Source organism: Crocodylus siamensis, chromosome 2, assembly GCF_052110815.1.
Source record: "Crocodylus siamensis isolate JL-2025a chromosome 2, ASM5211081v1, whole genome shotgun sequence".
NCBI classification, from domain to species: Eukaryota; Metazoa; Chordata; order Crocodylia; family Crocodylidae; genus Crocodylus; species Crocodylus siamensis.
Genome location: NC_143396.1, coordinates 12,078,880 through 12,099,582, shown reverse-complemented (window position 1 = coordinate 12,099,582; position 20,703 = coordinate 12,078,880). Strand labels below are relative to the sequence as shown.

Below are 20,703 nucleotides of genomic sequence, written 5' to 3'. Positions count from 1 at the left end.
CCCACAGTCCCGGCTCTGCACCGCCTGTGCCCTGGTGCGCCGTGGGGGGGCTCTGCCCCGCTGCGTGCCACCAGCTGCGTGGCCGCGTCCCCCTGCCCGAGCCGTAACCCCGGCGTACGGCAGTGCTGCCGCTGACCCTGGCTCGGCGTCCCTGCCGTGCGAGCCAAGTCCTGCACGGTGGGGGGATCCGGTTACCCCCAGCCCAGCTGTTGGCCATTCCTCACTGCACGGGGGACAGACGGCAGCGGGGGAGGGGCTGGGGGGTGCTGAAAGCTGGGCTGCTAAGTATGTGGTGAAATGCAGAGCGGAGGCCGCAGGTCAAAGCCGCTGCACCTGGGGCTGGGCCTCTTCCCCCTGACCCCGGCCTGGCCCCCCATCTCCAGGCATGGGGGGCTCCCGGCAGGGCTTCACACCAGTCACCCCCTCCCTGGGGCTGCACCCGGGTTGCTCTGCTCCACGATGGCACGGCTGGGACTGGCACGTGCCCAGCCCCAGCTCCTGCCCCGTTCCTGCCCGGCGGAGCCCCCGGGGCGTGCCAGGGCTGGGCCCAGCAGCTGCCCTGCGAGACCGGCCTCGGTGCCCCCGCCCCCTCCAGCTCCCTGCACCACCGCTGCCCAGGGCCGAAGGCCAGGCCGGAGCCGGCAGCACTGGCCCGGGGTCCCGGGGCGGGGGTGTCCCAGCCCAGCGGGGAGGGGGCCGCGCTGCGTCTGTCAGCGGGACGGGCGCTGTCAGCGCAACCAGGATCTGCCCCCCCCCAACCCGGCTGTTATCAGTGCCCGGAGCCTAATTCAAACCAACTGGTGCCTGACGTTGGTAAATGAGCCTCGGCAGGGCCGGGGGCGGGAGGCAGCTCGGGGGCAGGGAGCCGGGGGGGGCTCTGTGTCCCTCCAGCTGCTGCTGCCCCAGGTTGTTACAGCGGGATCCTTGCCTGCCCCGTGGGGACCCTGGGGGGGCAGGGCAGGCTGGCTTGCTGCCCCTGTCCAGTCCGGCCAGGCCTGGCTTTGCCCCCCCACCCATTCCTGCCTCTGGGTCGGTGCCACAGGGAGGCCCCCGCTTCCCAGCACCCGAGCAGCCACCTGCTGGCAGGGAAGGCAGCTAGGCCTAGTGGGCGCAGCAGCAGCAGCTGGCTGTCCCCCGCAGCGCTCGGACCCTGGCATGCGGCCCCCCAGGTCGCCCAACCCTGGCTCCAGCCCCACCTGCAGTGCCCAGGCTGGGGGGGCACAGCTGCCCCCCTGCAGCTCCCGCCTGTTTGCGTGGCTCTAATCGCCCCCCAGGGCCCAGGGCCCGCCCCAGCAGCTGCCCCAAAGGGGGGGCAAGCGGCCCCCCCAGCTGGCAGGGCGGTAACCGACAGGCTCAGCTGCTAAATGAACTTGTCAGGCCACGGCTGTCAGCACCCGGCCTCGCCCCCACGTCCCTGAGCCCTGGCTTCGGGGCTGGGGGGCTGTTGGACCCCCCCACCCAGTTGCTGTGGGCTGGGCTGGGCCGGGCTGGGCTGGGGGGGCTGTCAGTGCCGCAAGACGAATGGCCCCACGTGCGGGCTCAGAGATGGCCCCGCACCCCCGGGGGAGCCAGCTTGTGGCCGGCGGGGCACATCCAGCTGGGGGCATCAGCTGGCTGGGGGGGGCTGAGCATGGGCCCTGCAGCTGGTGTGGGGTAGAGGCCTCCTACTTGGGGCAGCCCAGGGCCTGGAGGGTCCCGTGGCACTGAGCACATGGCCCCCTAGGCTCAGCCTCCCCTCTTGGGCACAGGCTGCAGCACCGGTGCGAGGGGCTGCAAAGGCCCCCCCCGAGCATGTGGGAGCTGCCCCTGGGTGTGGGGTCAGCAGCATGGGATCAGTGCCAGGCATGTGAGGGCATGACCTTGGCATGCACATGTATGCCCACTCGCCTGCCCTGGGAACCAGCCATGGGATGAGCTGGGACCCGGGGGCGCAGCGGCTGGGCGCCCGCGGCTGCATGGCTCCCTGGCGCTCGTGGCGGCTTGGCCCTGCCACGCTCCAGCAGCGCCGTGTCCCCCACCCGCCGGCGCTGACAGAGACAGATGAGCCCACGCCGGTTCCAGCCCATTGGCGTCGACGGGGGGGCGCGGGGGCTGCCCTGTTCCACCGCGGCGCCTGATTGATGCGCAGGGCAGGGGGCTGCGAGATACCACAGAGCAACTGGTGCTGGGAGCCGGCACAGCCGCCCCCCCGGCACCCCACCCCAGAGCCAGCCACTGGCCCAGCACCCATGCCCGTCACCACAGCATCTGGCCTCCTGCAGGCAGCCCTAGGGCAGCTGGTTTCCAAATGCATGGCCTGGGTTGGGCCCCGACACAGCACCCCAGGGGCAGGCCCTGGCCATGAGGGGCTGGGCTAGGGTTAGGCAGGTCCTGGGTGTGAGGGGAGATCACCGTGGCTGCAAGGCGGGCAGCAGGGCCTGGGGGTGAGGGGTCGCCGGCCGGGCAGGCGGGGTCAGGCGCTCCTGGTCACCCGCAGGGGGACTGACCACGGCACGGCGGCACCGGGCTGTCTTGCAGGGCTGCACGGCCACAATGGAGCAGGAGCTGCAGCAGCCCCAGACACGGGAGCCAGGGGTGATGAGGCCGCGGCCGCCACAGGCCCTGCCCGCTGGCACCAGCACGCTCGGACGTCTCCATTCGGCTACTCCTGGTGCCTGGGCTGGATCCAGCCCCACCTGGGGTCAGACTCACCCCCGACTGCTGCCCCCGGGCACGGGGACCCCTCAGAGCTGCCCCAGGGGCCCGGCCCACCCCATCGTCGCGCTCCGAGCTGGGCAGGGCCGTGCTCCGCGCTGGGTGCCCAACCTGCATGCTGGAGCCCGGGGCCAAGGGACTGCATGGCGGCACGGAGCCAGGCCCGGTCCCGGGGGTGCACAGCCGACGGACGGGAAGGCGGCACATCAGGCTTCCTGGCGGCTTCCCGGAGGATGCTGGGCCCGGACACGGCACTAGGGAGCGTGGCCGCCCGCATTGTTTGGTGGCTTCGCGGCCTGGGAAAGCCTGGGGCAGTCGGGATCTGGCCCAGAGCCTCGTCCCCAAAGCATCCCCCCACCAGCTGCAGGGGGGTTGGGGGTCCCCTCAGCCCCAGCAGCAAGAGGGAGGTCTGAGCTCAAGGGGGGTCAAGGCAAAACAGCCCTTGGCCAGGGCCCGGGCGGGGGTCCCAGGCTGGCGCGGCCCCTCAGGGCGGCATCTCGCTGGGCTCCGCGCTGGCGCCAGGCTGCCACGGGCCAGGGCGCAGGATTGGGCCCGTCACGGGGCACGTCCTGGCCTCCCCAGCCCTGACCCTGGCCCCCAGGGCCCAGCTGCTGGCCCTGCTCGCGGGCGGCTGGGCCAGGCCGGGCGGGGACGGCACGCTTGCACCTTGGCTGGTTTATCTTGGACGGCGACGCTTCCTCGGCCCTTTGTTTGCCAGCCCCACGGCCCCCGCCCTGCCTTCCTCTCCCTCTTCCCTGCCGCCCCGCCCCGCCCCGCCGTGCCCCTTCCCTCCCGGCCGGCCCAAATGCGGCAAGAGGCAGGCGGCACCGGCCCGTCCTGCCACCGGCTTGGCAGGTATCCGTGCCAGCCTGGGCCCTGCAGCACTCCTGGGGTCCCGCCACGCCGCTGGCCTGGAGCTCCCCCGCCAGCGGCCCAAATGGCTGCTCGCCGTGTGCACGGTCTGGGCGCGGACGTGACATCAGTTACCGTCCTGGGCTGCGGGGGCATCTCACTGTTGGCACTGGCCATGGCCCTGACCCCCAGCGTCCCCGGGGCCGCGGGATTTCGGGCCCCAAGGCAGAGCGGTGCAGACGGGTCGGGCCGCAAGCGCTCGGGGCAGGAATTGTGCCGTCTCCAGTGCTGCGTGGGGCCGTGGCCAGCGCCGTTCCTGCCCCCACCCAGGAGCCCCAAGCCAGGCATGCGTGGACCCGGGAGCCCTGAGCTGGGGACACACGTGGACTGAGGAGGCCTGAGCCAGGAGGGCCCTGAGCGGGGCAGGGCTGGCCTGGATCTGCCCACACTGGTCCCGCTGCCCAGCCCCGTGCCCTCCGTGGCAGGCGTGGAGCGTCGCGGTGCAAAGCGTGGTGGGTGGGATGCTCCACTGCCCCCTGCTCGAGCTGAGTCAGGACGTGCCGGGCAGGGGGATAAACCCGAGGTGATGGGTCTGTGTGGGGCCACGGCTGTAACGGACCTTGGCTTTGGCAAGGCCTTGACCCTGTCCCAACGATGTTCCTATTGGTCAGCGAAGGAAACATGGGCTGGACGATGGCGCTGGGACTTGCACATGAAACTGCTTGGATCCTTGTGGCCACATTTAGTGTCGGGTGTCCAGCTGTGGGCCACCCTGTACAGAAAGGACGGGGACACATCGGGGAGAGCCCAGTGGAGGGCAACGAAAATGGTTGGGGGCTGTGGGACAGGACCTGTGAGGAGAGGCTGAGGAAACTGTGTTGATTTAGTCTACAGAAGAGAAGACTGAGGGGGATTGAACAGCAGCCTTCACCTCCCTGCAGGGCGGCTGCAAAGAGGATGGAGCTGCACTGCTCTCAGTGGGGACAGGTGACAGGACAAGGAGCAATGGGCTCAAGCTGCAGCAAGGGAAGGTGAGGTTGGATATTAGGAAGAACTTTCTCCAGAGGAGGGTGGTGAAGCACTGGACCAGGTTACCCAGAGAGGTGGTGGGGTCTCCATCCTTGGAGGTGTTGCAGACCCAGCAAGACAAAGCCTTGGCTGGGATGATGCAGTTGAGGCTGGTCCTGCTTGGAGCAGGGGCTGGAGCAGATGTGACCTCCCGTGGTCCCTTCCAGCCCTCGTTGTCTGTGACTGATTGTGCTCAGGCATCCTCCATGGCTCAGTGTCTAGTTGGAAGGAAGTAGGAAATGTGTCAGGGGATTTAAGCCTCCCCCAGAGGTGCTGGGTGCTGCAGCCCAGGTTGGGGCTGGGGCTGGGCTGTGCCCATGCTCCTGCTGCACCAACCCCGCAGGGTCCTGGCCGAAGGGTCTTGCCCCTCAGCCCAAGGGTGGGGATTTGCCCCCTTCTCAGACTGGGGTTGGGTGGTTTTTCTTGATCCTTGCTGGATCTCCTGTGGTTCATCGCAGCCCAGTTCTCCAGCCCACCCAGGTCCTGGGGTCTCTGGACTGTCCGTGACCCACCCTGGCCGCAGCAGGACTCTGGTGGCTGCAGCCCCCCTGCTTTCCCAGTGGGAGTGATGCTTGGGGCTGTGTCAGGGCCAACTGTGTCATGTTGAACACGGGGTTTGTCTGGGCTGGTTCGGATGGGGCTGAGGCTGCCCTGGGCAGGGCTGGGACTGGATGTGACCCCGCAGGTCCCTGCCCGCCTTGCAGCTCTGGGACTCTGACTCTGTGAGTGGGTTCCCGGGGGTCTGTCCTGGGCCCAGGGCTCTTCAGTGTCCTCATTAGTGATCTGGAGGGTAGGATCAACTGCACCTTCGCCAATTTGGGATGACCCTGCCCTGGGTGGAGCCGCGGCGTCCCCAGATAGCAGGACCAGGATCCAGGGTGACCCCGCAGGGTGGGGGGCGCTGGAGAACTGGGCCACAGCCCACCAGATGCCATCCAGCAAGGACCAGTGCAAAGTCCGGCCCTGGGGGTGGGATAATCCTTTGCACCAGCACAGCCTGGGAGCACCTGGCCTGGCTGCAGCGCTGTGGGGAGGGACCCGAGTAGCCCCCGCACTGCACAGGAGCTGGCCGTGAGCGCTGGTGCAGCCGCCTCCGGGGCTGCTTGAGCAGCAGCATCACTTCCTAGTCCAGGGCCAAGGCTGTCTGGCTCGGCTCAGCCCTGGGGAGGCCTTCCTGGGGCACAAGGCCTGGGGCCGGCCCCGCACGGCAGAGGGAGGTGGGCGAGCTGGGAGCCGGCGCAGTGCCCACGGTGTCCGTGCACCAGGCGCTGCGGCCAAAGGAAGAGGAGCCGTCTCAGAGGAAGCCCCGTCCTTCCTCCCCCACCGCCCCAGCGCTATTCTTAGCCCCAGTCTGGCCAGTATCCTCTCCCGCTGTGCGGACACACTGGCCCAGCCAGACTGCCCCGTCCACCCCTGCACCCCGCTCCCTGCTCCCAGGTGAGGGGCGCTGGATGGTCCCCCGTGGGGAGTGGATCCCACTGCCCCACTGCATCTGGACGGCCCCTGCTCCCCCCCCATGCCCCCAGCCCTGCCCTGGGAGGCTGCAGAGTGCCCCATGGGACACTGCCTCACACTCCCAGGCACGCGCACATGCACCCGCATCTATGCACACAACCCCCCAGTGAGTATAGGCCAGCCCTGTACACAAATAGCCCCACTGCTAGCTTATGCTCACACACACACGGAAGCACATATATCCACCACCATGAATCCACCCCCCAATTCACACAGCCCAGCAGTTGCGTGGGTGCGCTCCTTGCTCACACACGGAGCACACACTTGTGCTACCCCCTTGTCTGCTGGGCTGGCTGCGTGTGCCAGCGTGTGCTTGGCGTGTGCCCTGGACGCTGCTCGGCGAGGGCTGGCAGGGTGGTGGAGGGCTGGGTGACGGGTGCTGCCCTGGGGCCCGGTGCCCCCCCACAGGGCTGACGGGGTACGGGGCGGGGGTGCTGGCGTCACTGCTGCCCCGGGGCGCTCGCCCTGCTCTGCCCCCGCCAGGCGTGCCGGGCCTGGGCTGGCCGCGCACGGGCAGTGCCAGGGGCCTGCAGGCTGTGCCCGCCGGGCGCGGCGGTGCCGGGACCCCCCCGCACCAGCCCGGTGTCAGGTCAGCGGCAGGGCCGCATTCCTGCGCCGGTCCCGGGGCTCTCAGGTTTCCCGCAGGCCTGAGCCGATTCATCTTCCCCGCGCGGCCCTTGGGAACGCGCGCTGCAAACCCCATTAAACTGCGGCTGGTCCCAGGCGGGCGGGGGCGGGGGCTGCCCCCCTCGTAAAGACGGGCCGCGTCGGGGGCAGGTACTGGAGCCCGCGGGGAAGGGGAGGGGGGTGACGGGAGCAGGCTAAGAAAACAGCATGATGGATGGGGCCGCCCCGGCTCCCCTTTCATCTCCGCTGGACCCGGCCCCGGCGCTGCTGGCAGTGATTAAGGGCCGGGCCGGCCGGGGGGCAGGCTGGACACCCCCAGACCGGGCGCACCCGAGCACTTCGGCCTCCCCCTCACGGGCACAGAGGGCCCCGGTGCGGCCCCTCGACCCCCCCATCTACCCTCGGTCACAGGCCTGGCCCCACCCCCATATTTACTAGGGGTCACAGCCACGCCTCTGCCCCCCGGATCTACCCCAGGTCACAGCCACCCCCCCCATGTACCCCAGGTCATGGCCATGGGCCCCTGGTACCTATGCTATGTCAAAGCCACAACCCACACCCCCATATCTACCCCGGGTCACAGCCATGGCTCCCCCAGTGCATCTCCTCCTGGTCGCAGCCACGACCCCACAACGTCTACCCCAGGTCACAGCCCCGCCCCGCCCATATACCCCCGCTCAAGGTCATGGCCCCCTGCTATGTACCCCGGGTCCCAGGCACAACCCGCACCCCGTATCTACCCTGGGTCACAGCCCTGGGCCCCGCTGGCCCTGTGCAGGCCCCTGGCCTCTGCGGTGGCCCCCCAGCCCAGTCCCTGCCCCCCATCCTGCCCCCTCCCCTGCCGCCTGCACAGCCTGCGCGGGGCACAGGCCCACGCTTTGGCCCCCGGTCCCTGCCGCCCTGCGCCGGGCCCCTCCCAGCCCCTGCGCCCAGCCCAGCCCAGCCCATCAGGGGCTGCAGAGGGGGTGCAGCCCCCGCCTCGCGCTGCCCGACGCCCACCCGCGCGGTGGCGATGAATAATGCAGCAGCCGCCCGCGCCTGCCGGCTCGCAGGGATCAGATGCAATTAGCGGTGAGGCAGAGACGCGACATTTCAATAACGGAAGAAATTGATTTAGGGAGAGCGGGATCCGCGCCGCGGGGGGGGATTAGGCACGCTGCGGGGGGAGGGGCTGGAGGGCTGGGGGCCATGGGGACCCTGCCCCCCCTCCTGGCTGAGGTCCGGCCACGTGGGTTGCCTCCACGTCCAGCCCGTGTCCAGCCACGGCCCTGCACCCACTGCTGGGGCTGCAGCCCCTGGCGCCCTCGGCCTGGCTGTGGGGCCTGCTCTGCCCCAGCCTGGCGGGGCCCAGCACGCATGAAGCCAGGCCCACAGGAGATCACACGGGTCCACAAGCAGGGACACGCGGCCACAGTGACACGCAGGGGCACAAAACATGCACCAGACCCAGTGCAAGCCTGCAGGCACCAGCGCCAGGCAGGGTGCGAGCGCCGTGGGCGCAGGCGCAGCCAGGCGCCGATGCAGACGCGCAGACAGATCCGGCGCCACAGGACACGCACCGGCATGCTAAACACATGCACAAAGCCTGCAGCCACGTGCCTGCGCTCCCCCAGCCCTCAGCCCCGGGGCTGCGCCGCGCCGGCCCCTCCACGCAGCCGACTTGGGGAAGCCTCCGGCAGGGCCTGCCCGGGGCAGGGGTCTCCAGCCGCCAGGGACCTAGCAGCGTCTGGGGCGCTGCAGGGCTCCGGTGTAGGGGCATCTGGGGGGGCTTCATGCCCCCTCTGCTGTGAGCCCGGCACTGGGGCACCTGTCAGACCGGGGCGGGGGTACAGAGCCCCCACCAGCCACCATCTCCCCTCCTCTCCCTGTCCGTGCGCCTGTCCCGTCCGTCTGTCTCGGCGGCTGATTGACAGGCGCACGGAGGCTGGCGGGAGCGATCGATGCGTGGTCCCCGGCTCCACGCTGCGCCCCAACCCCCCTCCCCCAGCATCTCCCTGAACTTTTCTTTTTAATTAACCCCGCAGCGGCGCGGGCGGCAGCCTCATCGGGGTTAATGGCGTCGCTGACCCGCCACCGCCGGATCGATGCCGCCAGCCGCCTGCCCGCTCGCGCGCTCCGGGACGCGGCACCCCCGCGCCAGCGCCGGCACCGGCTGCAGCAGCAAGTCGGGCCCTGGTGGGTGCGGGGGGATGGTGGCGGGGGGCACTGCCGGCCCCCCCCCAGGCCGCCAGGGCCAGGCAGGAGCCACGGTGCCAAGCGTGGACGCCATCCGGCTGTGCCCGGGCCCCTGGCAGCAGCGCTGTGCCGTGCCCAGCCGTGGGCGCTACTCTCCCCGGTGATGCCGTGGGCCCCGGGGTGGCACGGACCCTCCCAGCAGGGCTGAGGCTCCGCGGCTCTGGCCCCTGCCCTGCCTCTTCCCAAACTTCGGGGCACAACCCGCGGGGGCCCCACGGCCCGCAATGCCCCCCAGGCTCCCCCACCACAGCCAGCAGGTCCCGGCACCCAGGGAGCAGGTCACCCTGTCACTGGTCCCGCTCTGCTGGACGGTGCCAGGCTCATGGAGGAGCTGGGACCAGGGCTTTCTCCCCCCTGCAAGCCCAGCCTGGTCCCCTGCTCTGGAGCCCCCGACCTGGCCTGCCCGGTGCCCCATATACCCCACTCCAGCATTGCCAATTGCCCCGTGCTGGGCCGTGGGGCTGGGAGAAGGGCTGGGCTCCGGCTGCTCCTTCCCGGGGCTCTGCGCTGTCTGCCGGAGCCGCGCTGGGAGGCAGAGGAAGGCAGGAGCCGCCGCCCCCACCCCCCAGCTCCCAGCGGCGGATGGGACTTGAGGGATTAAAGCAGGGATTGACCTCTGCCCCCTGACTCTTAACCCCAGCCCTTGGCCTCCCCCGCGCCCGCCTGCGAGGTCACAATTAAGTAACAGTAAATCTGCGGCGGGCGGCAGCCGCGGGGGCGCGAGCGGCTGCTCCCGGCAGAGGCAGCCGTGCCGCGCTGCCACGGGGCTGGCCCTGGCACCAGGCCGGGCACCGCAGGCATCCTCCGCCGCGGGGGGCACACGCTGGTCTGTCTGTCCTCCCAGCCGCCCGCCCGTGGCTTGTGACCCCGCTGCGGCAGGTGCCTGGACAGTGCCCGGTGCGGGGGGGCAGGGCCACGGACTGGGGGACAGACCATGGCTCGCTGCCCGGGGTGCGCCACCCCCTCGGCCGGGTGGCTGGACGTGAGCACCCCGGTGCCAGCATCCATCCGGGGCCCACGTGGTGGGTGAACATGTGGCGGGTGCGCACGTGGTGGCTGGACCCTCAGCCCATGGCCCCTGCCTGGGCAGGAAGCCGCAGACCGCGGCGGGGAGCTTGCTCCCCGCCTGGACCCCCCATCCCCGCGGCCACTCCAGCCGCTGAGAGCGGGAGGAGGCCGAGCCAGGCCTGAGGCGGCGATGGGCTGGCGGCTCCTAAGTCGGGTGCAGGGCCCAGCCCCGCGGCTTCCCGGGGCTCCGGCTGGACGGCCTCGGCTCCTTCGCCCGCCCCGGCCCCTGCCCAGAGCCCCCGGCCGGGGCCCCGCTCAGGTGCGCGCTGTCAGCGCCCGGCGCTAATCGCCGGTGGGTCGTTTATCTCGGCGCGGCGCGGGGCTGTCAGCGGCTCAGACGAGCCATTTCCTCGTTTCACTGCCCCGACGAGGGGTGAGCGGGAGGTCCCCGCGCCGCTCCCGCCCTAATTGGATCCGCATGGCGGCCGAGCCAGCCTGCCGCCCGCCAGGCACCTTGCGCAGCCCCCGGCCGCACCCCCCACCTGCGCCTGAGCAGACCCCGCACCCCGGCATCGGGCACGGCGCGGGTCTCGCCCGCTCCCTTCCCGGGGGTGCGTTCGGGCCGCAGGCCCCTCGCCAGCTGAGCACACCGCCTCGAGCCGGGCTGCCAGCCCCCTGCCTCTAGCCACTGGCCACGCCGCCTGCCGCCGGCCGCTCCTGGCCTCGCCGGCCCCCACGGACACCCTGGGCCAGAGCAAAGGGGGCCCACGTGGCCACCCCCGCTGTGCCACAGGCCAGCACGTGCCACGGCCGGCCCCGAGCCCGGTCGCGATGGCGGCGGCAGCCGCGGGGGGACGTAGGCTGCGCACGTGCCCTCCCGCGGCCCAGACCCCAGCGCCCAGCGGGCGCCCGCCGACGGCTTGCCGGCTACGTGAAGGGGCACCGCGCGAGCCTGCCCCGCTGCCGGCACCGCCGGTCCAGGCAGGATAACTGGGGCCGGGGGCTGCAGCCCCGCTGACCCCTGATGGCCCCCAACCGGCTTTGTCCTACTCCTCTCCCCTCCCAGCCGGTGGCCCGTGGACCCTGGCCGAGCCGGGCAGCGCTGTGGGCTATTTGCAGCCATGGGGAAGGAAACAACTGCCCTGCCCACCCCGTGTCCGGCCCCCCCGGTTCCTTGCCCAGCCCTGCCTTCTCGCAGCCCTGCATGCCAGGCTCCCACACCCACGACAACGGGGCCAGCCCCTCCCCCGTGCTATGGCGTGCCTGGGGACATGGACCCGTGGTGTGGTCCCAAACCCACGACAACAGGGCCTGGTGCATGGGAGCGGCCGGAGGCAGGTCCCGGGGGAGGCGGGGGAAGTGGCACAGACACGCTCCCCCCGCAGTCAGCTGGCAGCGCCCGCTGGCCTGCCCGCGTGCGAAGAAGGGCCCTGGGCAGGGCTGAGGCAGGGGTCGGGCACGGCCAGAAGTGGGTCTCGGCCGAGCAGGGGGCTCCAGCGCCTGGCGTCTCCCTCCCAGACCCGGGGCCATGCCACACCGGGGCCGGGATCCAGCAGCCCCGGCTCCACTCTCTGCCCCAGTACCAGGCCTCGCCCCGGCCGTGCGATGGCTCCTACCCCGGAGGCCACGCGGGTCCCGTCTGCAGCCCACGGCCGGCCTCAGTTCTGAGCTTGGAGCCCCCGGCCCCCTCCCCGCAGGCGGGCAGCTCCCCTGCACCCCCAGCCCTGGGCCTAGGCATCACCCTCGCCACCTGGCACTGGTGCCCGTGCCCTCCTGCCCCGGGCGGGAAGGGGGAGCAGCAGGACACCGTGCCCCATGGCAGTGCCCCCACAGTGCACGGGTGTAGGCAGCACCCCGTGGCAAGGAGCACATGGACACGGGCTGCTGGTTCAGACCCCCCACGTGGGCGGGAGGGCTCAGGGCCAGGGGGGCCTGAGTGGGACCCGGAGGCCGCAGCCCCCCAGCCTTCGCCTTCCCGGACCAGGAACAGGGCTCCATGCGTGGGCCTGCCCCGAGCCCTGGGGTGCAGACGGGGCTGGGGGTGCACAGCGCCCCAGCCCCCCAGCAGTCTCCAGCGCGACCTATGGAGGTCACGGCTGCCCCCTCCGTGCCCCCTCGGCCGCCTGGCAAGGTCAGCAGCGCGGGGGGGGGCGGGGGGTGTTTGCTCACAGCAGCCTCTTTGAAATGCAAATCCCCCCATTTGGCTGGGAATTTGGCCCTGGCCCATTTGGAGGCTGGGGGGGCAGCAACGCCAGCTGCTTTCTGCTCCATCTGCATCCAGCTGCGTCCCCCCGCCCCCAGGGACCTGGGGCTGGACACTCCCCACAGCCCCCAGCGCTGCCCTGGGGCATTTCCAAGCCCAGTGCCGCGGCCTCCAGCCTGGGCCCTTCCCTGACCTGAGACCAGCACCAGGCGTGGCTGCGGGGCCTGCGTGGGGCTGGGGCTGCGCACACGTGTGGGCCTGTGTGCACATGTGTAGCCTGCATGCCGGGGCACACGCGTGGCCCTGCTGTCAGCTGACTCGGCGCCGGGCCAGGGGGAAAGGATGGGGGTGTCTGACCCCCACCCTGGGGCCGTTGCAGTAACGGAGCTCGGAGAAGCGAGGTCCTCTCCGGCCCACAGCTCCACTTAGCTCCGGGCCGTGGCCTGCGCCTGCCTGCGTCCCCCCAGCCCACCCCCCGCCACCGCCAGGGGAGACCCCAGCCGGGAGGAACAAGATAATAATCCTCCTCCTCCTGCTCCGCTTAATTAAGCAGGGGTCGCCCCAGCACTCGGCGCTCGTCAGGGCCGTGCAGCGTTAATGAATAGATCATTTGCTGCTGACGCCCTGCCGGGGGGCCCGGCTGCCGCCAGGCACCTCCCCTGGGCCCCCCCAAGCCCATCATTGGCCAGGGCTGGGGGTAATCGCATTAGTTGCCCTCCCCCCCCCCGATCCATCATAACTGGGTTATAATTTATTGCCTATAATTGGCCAGGCCTGGTCCCCCGGCACAGGCCCGGGGCTGCCGGCAGGAGGCCCCCGCCCCCCGCCCGTCCCTCCTGCTATTGACAGTTCAATTTTGCGCCGCGTTGTTCCCTTATTAAAGGAAAATTCATTTGCAAGCAATTTCCATGTGCGAGCGGCACTGGCTGTGATGCCACGCGGGGCCGGGACGTCGCTCATTGAATTCGCCGCAGAAATGGAGCCAGGGAGCGGTACAGCCGCCCCACGTCATGGCTTGTCGCGTGTGGGCCCTGGGCAGGGGTGCGACACCCCCAGGCAGGCCCCTCTGCCCCGGCCGGGGCAGACAGGGGAGCTGGACAGCCTGCTCGCTCTGCGGCTCGAGGCCAGAGCCCGTGGGGGACCAGAAGGCTGAAGGCGATGCCCGCAGCCCCTCACTCACCAGACAGCAGGGCCACGAGCACTGTGGGGCACGTGCTGCCCACACCGCCCTCTGCAATGGGAGCTGCTCTCTCCCGCAGGGGGGGTCAGGACTGCCAGCCCTTGCCCAGCACCCACCACTGCCTCCGGACTGGCCATTTTGGCCTGTCCCTGTCTCCCTGGCCCCAGGCTCCCTCCTGCCCCATTCCCCAGTTGCTGGAGCCAATGCAACTGCAGGGGAGATGGATGCCGGAGACCCCGGGGCCAACCCAGCACCCACCTCTGGGCCTGGGATAAGCAGTTTCTGGGGCCAGAGTTCTCCCCCCCTCGCAGCCCTGCCCAGCTCTGCTGGCCCCAGGGTGGCGCCGGGGAGGGGAAGGCTGGGGGGCCTGGGGCTCAGCAAGGCGGGAGAGGGGCTGTGGGCTCCACTGAGACAGGCCGGGAGGCTTCGCAGCTGGTGGAGGGCTGGGCGCAGCTCCCGCACGGCCCATTCATCACCCGCACGCACAGCCGTGACCTCCGCGTGCATGGGGAGATGCCGCAGAATGAACCCTTCCGCACGCAGCCCCCCAGTGACTTGCATGTGCGTCTGTGTGCATACATGCATCTATGTATGTGCATGCATGTCTGCATCCATACATGATCCGTGTGTGCATGTGTCTGTGTGCCTGCATACGTGCATCTGTGTGTGGATATATGCGTGTTGCCCCGTGGATACATGTATACGCATGCATGTGCAACTGTGTGCATCCATATGTGGGTGGGCCTTTGTGCCTCTGTGTGTGTGCATATGTGCGGGGAGCCAGGGGTTGTGTGCATATGTGTGCATGCATGTGTGCACACTCCCTTGCGTGTGCATACATGCATCTCTGTGCATGTGTGTGGGTGTGCATATGTGCAGGTATGCATGCGGGTGCATATGTGGATGGGCATGTGCACGCGTTGCGTGTGCAGATGTATATGTGTGTGTCTGTTGACATGCATGAGGACACAGGCACATGTGAGCGTGCACAAAACATCAGGCTGTGCAGGGGCGCAGGCCCAGGGCCCCATGGGGCTGCTCTGATGGGCGGCGCTGCCCCGGCAGACATGGACCGCAGCATTTCCCAGAAGCCAGATTAAAGCGTGTCTTTGAGAGCGACATCTAATCTCCCCTGTGACGCTGCGCTGTAGCCCCCTCCCCTGCCCCTGCCCAGTGCACAGCTCCAACACTTCATGGTTTCCCCGCCAGGAGACTTTAAGGCTGAGTCTGTCTCACTGCCGCCTCCAGCCGCAGGAGCTGGCTCTGCTCCCCCATGCTGGAGCAGGGCCCAGCACCCCTCGCCCTCCTCAGCGCCTTGCCCAGTGTCCAGCTCACATGACCTCTGACCTCTGCGACATGTCCACAGGTCCAGGACTCCCAGCCCTGGGGGTGGCTCTGGACCCACAGGACCCGCTTCCCAGATGCGTGCCATGTTTGTGGTGTTCCCTGTGCCCTCCAGGGTGCTCCCAAGGTCACCAAGGCTCCGTCCAAGGCAACACCCATGGCTTCGAACGCACCTTGGCCAGCTCCTTTATGACTCTTGGCTGCTAGCTACCCAGGCCTTTCAGGCTGGACATAAGGAAGAATTTCTTTACTGTCCGAGCCCCAAGGTCTGGAACAGTCTGCCAGCGGAGGTGGTTCAAGCACCTACATTGAACGGCTTCAAGAGTAAATTGGATGCTTATCTTGCTGGGATCCTGTGACCCCAGCTGACTTCCTGCCCTTCAGGCGGAGGCTGGACTCGATGATCTTCTGAGGTCCCTTCCAGCCCGAACGTCTATGAAATCTATTAAATCCTGCTTTGGAGGTGCTGAGCTGGAGCAGAGGCTGCTTCAGCCCCTCCCTGGCTCTGTTCCCCCTGTGCCCTTGTGTGGGATGGAGCCAGCTCCTGTCTGGTCAGGGAGCTCCAGGACTGTGCCAAGGGGATGGCTACACCCTAGGGCCCATGCCCTCAGTCTCACTGCCCACCCCTCACCTAGCCCCCAGCCCCTCCCACCACCTGGCCACAAGGCCTTGACCTCCCCACTAGGCTGCCTGGGCCAGGCTGGGCAGCGGGAGTGACCCAGGGCAGGTGGTGGGCATGGGGAAAGGTGGTGGGCATCGTCCCCCATGGCCAGGGCAGGAAGGTGGCTGGGACAGCCTGAGCCTGGCTCATGAAAGCCCTGGGCCTGGATGCATGTCAGTGAGTGTCCCTGTGCATGTCCATCTGTGCACCCTGTGTGTCTGTATGTAGTGTGTCCTGCCTTGCATGTCAGGGTGCGCGTGTCCGCCATGTGTGTCAGCACTCCTGTGCCTGCACGTGTGGGTCAGTGTGAGCATGTCAGTGCATGTCTGTGTGCAAACCAAGGTGTCGTTTGTCCCAACATGTCAGAGTGTGTGTGCCCGCACGCGCAGTCACGTTAGTGCGGGGGGGGGGGCGCGTTGTGTATCAGCTTGTGTGTGTGTCAGTGCTTCAGAGTGTTTCAATGTGTATGTGTATGCATGTGTGTGAGTGCACGTTTCAGTGCAGGGGGTGTCAGTGTGTGTGTCACTGTGTCAGGGCGGGGCGGGGGGACCCCCGGAGGGGGGGCGGCGAGAGCCGCAGCGCGGGGCGGAGTGACAGCAGCTTTAACCCCTTCGCAGCCGGGGCGCGGGGCTCAGGGCCCTCCCGCCGCAGCCCGCGCTGCCCCCCCCCCCCGGGGCCGCCTGTGAGTCCCTGTCCGTCTGCCTCTCCGCGCCCCCCACGGCTGCCGGTGCCTCCGTGTCCGTCCGTCTGTCCGCGCTCCCGCAGCGCGTGTGAGCGGCTCTCGGCCCCCGCCGTGTCCGTCCGTCCGTCGGCCGGTCCCGCTCCCCTCCCCGTGCCGCCCGGCCCAGGCGGGAGCCGGGAGCAGACGCGGAGGCCGAATCTCGTTTCTCCTCCCTTCTCCGGTTCCGCCCCGGAGCAAAGGCCGCGGGCCCGAGCGGCCCGTGAGTGAAGCCCCCGCGGCAGCCGGCCCGGCCCGCGGCTCTGCCCCGCCGAGAGCGCCCGGGGCCGGCCGGGAGCTCCCGCACGCGTGCCGCGGGGTGGCCGGGCCGGGCGCGGCGAAGGAGGACGAGAACCGAGCCGGGCTCCGGGCCGGGCGGCTCCCCGCGGCAGCCGGGGCCGGGCCGGGATCGGGACCAGGCGCTCCGTGCCCCGGGGCCGGGAGCGGCGGAGACAAAGAGCGTCCCTAAGACCGCATCGAAATCTCGCCCGGGAAGCGGGATCGGGCCCAGGATCGGGATCGGGATCGGGATCGGGGCCGCGGCCGGGGGCTGCGGCTGCGGGAAGTCAGGGGCGGCGGGAGGGAGAGAGAAGGGACCCGCGGGAGCCGCCCGATCCCGGTGCCGCCCCGCACCGGCACGCGCCGCCCGCACCCGCCCTGGGCCGGCTCTGCGGGGCGCGCCTCGGGCCGGGATCGGGCCCCGGGGCGTGGGGGCGCAGCCCACACGCGCGCACACACGAACAGACAACACCCATCCGCACGCGCGCGCACACACTCAGACACGCGCGCCGCTCCCCCGGGACGATCCCCCCGAGCCCCGCGTGTGTCCGCGCCCTGGCCCGGGGCAGCCCCGAGCGCCCCGCGAGTGCCCCGCTCGGCCAGGCCGGGCCAGGCGGCGGCGCGGGGGCTTGCGGGGGCCGAGGTTTGCAGCGGGGCCGCGCCGTGAAACCCAAAACCAGGCCGCGGCCCCGGCGGGCTAATCACTCCCAGACGCCGCGGCCTCCCGCTTTATGGGCCGCGGCGTCCGGGGAGCTCGTAAACTTCGGGGAGGCAGAGCCCCCGGCGCGGCGCGGGAGGCCGGGAGGGCCCGCGGGGAGGGCCGGGCCGGGCAGACGCCCGCACACGCCCGCCCGGAGCGGCTCGCCGCAGCTGCTACCGCCGCCTGCCCCGCATGAGAGCCGGGGTCCCGGGGCAGCCTCCCCTCGGCCTGGCCGGGACCGGGAGCCGGGAGCCGCCCGGGCCGCGCGGCCGCGCCCCGGCCCCGGCCCCGGCCCCGGCCCCGGCTCCGAGCCCGGGCAGGCCCAGCCGGCCCCGCCGCCCGGCTGCGGCTCGGGGTCCCCCGCGGGCCGGGAAGGGGGGACCGCCCCTCCCCCGCGGCTCCCAAACTTTGCGAGGACGGAGCCGAAGCTCCTCCTACCCCGGTGCCCAATTAATGGCTCCGGCCCTGTCCCTTTAAGGCTCCGCGCGGGGCGGCCGGTTCGGGGGAGCTGCGCCTGGATCCCGGCTCCCCGCCCAGCAGCGGCTGCACCGGCGCCGGGCGCGCTCCCCCGGGGCCCCGCGGGGCTGGGGCTGGGGCTGGGGCCGGGCCGGGCCGGGCCGCGGGCACCATGCCCCGAGGGCGCTGCTGAGCCGGGCACCATGAGCTCCGCCAAGGAAGCCCGGGCGGCGGCGGCGGCGGCGGCGGGGCTGGGGCCGCGGGCGGGCGGCGGGGAGCGGCGGCGGAGCCCGCTGGACCAGCTGCCGCCGCCCGCCAGCTCCAACAAGCCGCTCACGCCCTTCAGCATCGAGGACATCCTGAGCAAGCCCTCGCCGCGCAAGGCGCCCGCGCCCGCGCCCGCGCCCTCGCCCCCGGCCCCGGCCCCGGCCCCGGCCCGGCTGCCGGACAAGGCGGCGGGCGGCGGCGGGGCGCCCCGGGCCGGGCTGCCCGCGCCCTCCTCGCCGCTCTGCGCCCTGGAGGAGCTGGCCAGCAAAACTTTCAAGGGGCTGGAGCTCAGCGTGCTGCAGGCGGCCGAAGGTACCGGGCGGGGGAGCGGGGCGCGGCGGCGCCGGGCAGGTGCTCGCGGGGCAGGGGCGGCCGCTGCCCCGGAGCCCGGCTCTGCCCGGCCCTCTCCGCCGCTGCCGGGCCAGGAGCCGCCGCGCCCGGAGGCCGCGTTTCGTTGTCCCCGAGCGGGGCCGCGCCGCGGGGTGCGTGTGCGTGCGGGCCGGGCCGGGCGGGGGCCGGCCGCAGGCGGCTGCGGGCTCGGCCGCCCGGCTCCGCCGCATCCGATCGCGCCGCGTCGGCCCCGCAACGAATGCGCCGCCGCCGCGGCCCGGAGCCGGCCCGGAGCGCCCCGCCCCGCGCCCCGCACGCGGCCCCCGCCCGGCCCGGGCCGGCCCCGGCGCCCCGGCCGCGCAGCGCCGAGCATTCGTTGGCGGCGGCCGCGGGCTCGATCCGGGCGGGGCCGCCGGCAACGGCAACGGCAACGGCTCCCCGGGGCGGACGAAGCCGCCGCCGGGCCCGACCCGGCTCCGGCTCCGCCGCGGCCGGCGGCGAGGAAGGAGCGGGCCCGGCTCGGTTCCGGCCGGCGCAGGATCGGGCCGAGCGGAGCCTCGCGCCGACCGGCTGCGGCGGCTGCGCGGGAATGGCCGAGCCCGGGCCGGGGAGCAGCGCGGGGGCGGGGGCGGCGGCCGGCGCTGACCCCGCTCGTGTGCCCGCAGGCCGGGACCCGCTGGGCGCCTTCGGGCCGCGGCCGGCGTCGAAGAAGCGGCGGAAGAGCCGCACCGCCTTCACCAACCACCAGATCTACGAGCTGGAGAAGCGGTTCCTCTACCAGAAGTACCTGTCGCCCGCGGACCGCGACCACCTGGCGCAGCAGCTGGGGCTCAGCAACGCGCAGGTCATCACCTGGTTCCAGAACCGCCGCGCCAAGCTCAAGCGCGACCTGGAGGAGATGAAGGCGGACGTGGAGTCGCTCAAGAAGCTGCCGCCCGCCGCGCTGGAGCAGCTGGCCCGGCTGCCCGAGCTGGCGGAGCCCCGCGGCGGCCCGGCCTCGCCCGGCCCGGGCCCCGGCCCCGGCCCCGGCCCCGGCCCCGACTCCGACCCGGCCGCCCGCGGCTTCTCCGAGGACGACGACGAGGAGATCGACGTGGACGACTAGGGGCGGCCGGGCGGAGCCGGGCCGGGACTGAGCCCCGCAGCCGGACCGGACCCCCGACCCTCCCTCCCTGCCTCCCTCCCCGCCGCCGCCGGGCACGGGGGAAATCGTGCAATTTCGTTTCTTTTTAATTTTGTATTATTTTATTTTCTATCGTCGTCTCGTCCCGTCTCGTTCGTCGGCGCCCGCCCGCGCCCCGGGACCCGCCGAGACGGAGCGCGGCGCGGAGGGTCCCGGCTCTCGGGGCAGGCGCGGCTCGGCGCGGCGGCCCGGGGCGCGGGCGGCGCCGCTCGCTGTGTGTATATATTTGGAATAAAAAGAGACGCCTGACTGAGCCGGGCCCGGCCCGTGTCATTGCGGGAGCCCGCGGGGACACGCGCACACGCCCCGTGGGACACGCCACGCGTGTGCTCCGGGTCACACGTACGCGCACGCTCCGTCTGAGACGCAGGCACCCACTCCGTCCTACTTTTGCACACGCACCGCCGCGTGCCGCGCACAGATGTGCACACATACGCACACGCAGTGACTCACAACACACACAGTCCGTGAGGTGCGCGCACACACATATACACGCTCCGTGGGAGACGCACGCACACACACTCCGCGTGACTTGCACACGCGCAGACACACGCACGAAAACCCGCGCGCGCGCACACGCTGTGACACCCGCACACACAAGGGCGGCGACGCGCCGGCAGATCTCGGCGGCCCCAAGGCGCGTGGCGCGGACCCGCACACTCCGTGGGACACACGCACACATGCCGCGCCCGCCACGCGCAGCTCGGCGCCGCCGGGACACGCACACGCAGGGGCACGCACACCCCGCGGGACACGCACACGCAGGCGGCCCGGCGGGGCACGCACGGCCCAGGCAGGCGCGCGGGGCTGCACCCGGGACCGCAGCGCGGTCCGGCCCCGCCACGCACACGCGTCCCGCGCCGCCGGGCGGCCCGGCTCGGCCCCGCACTCCAGGCTTGGCCCCGGGGTGGCCGGAGGCGGGCCGGCCAGCCGGGCCGGGCGTTTACACGTGGGGGAGGGGGCCGCTCCACGCCGGGACCCTCAAGCAGTGACACCGGATCGTGCCCGGGAGGAGGAGCCCCCCACCCCCTGTGTTCCCCTCCGCCCGCCCTCCTCTCTCCTTCCCTTTGTTTTCTCTTTCACTGCCCCCTTTGCTGGGACAGTGACGCCGGCGGCCCCTGCCCCTGCCCGCCCAGGCCCTCGCTGCCCAGCCCTGCCTGTCCCGGCAGCCGGCGGGGCCGGGCGGGGGCAGCGGGGACACCAGACAGGGCTCCCTGGCCCATGCCGGTCTCCGGCCTGCCCCCAGCTGCTCGTGGGGACAGGATTGGGGCTGCAGCCTGTTGCCAAGGCCGGAGCCTGCCCCGGTCCCAGTGGAGGGACACGGGAGCTCCCGGGAGCCCTGGGCCTCGCCCTAGCACCAGCCGGGTGGCAGGGGCCGGTGGC

The 20,703-nt window shown here is 71.5% G+C and overlaps 1 protein-coding gene across 1 annotated transcript; it reads left to right on the top strand.

The window, feature by feature from the left end:
* Positions 1–16,338: 16,338 nt before the first annotated feature.
* Positions 16,339–19,923, top strand: LBX2 (ladybird homeobox 2). Its single transcript, XM_090035272.1, has 2 exons — positions 16,339–18,119; positions 18,803–19,923. Exons 1-2 carry the CDS (start codon positions 17,744–17,746, stop codon positions 19,240–19,242), a joined length of 816 nt encoding a protein of 271 aa, XP_089891398.1. The 5' UTR covers positions 16,339–17,743; the 3' UTR covers positions 19,243–19,923.
* Positions 19,924–20,703: the final 780 nt, after the last annotated feature.

What these genes read in the sequence shown, in the direction of transcription:
- LBX2 (XM_090035272.1), top strand. Translation starts at nt 17,744, where the DNA reads ATGAGCTCCGCCAAGGAAGCCCGGGCGGCGGCGGCGGCGGCGGCGGGG. An exon ending in CGTGCTGCAGGCGGCCGAAG is followed by an intron (nt 18,120 to 18,802) that starts GTACCGGGCGGG and finishes GTGTGCCCGCAG; the next exon opens with GCCGGGACCCGCTGGGCGCC.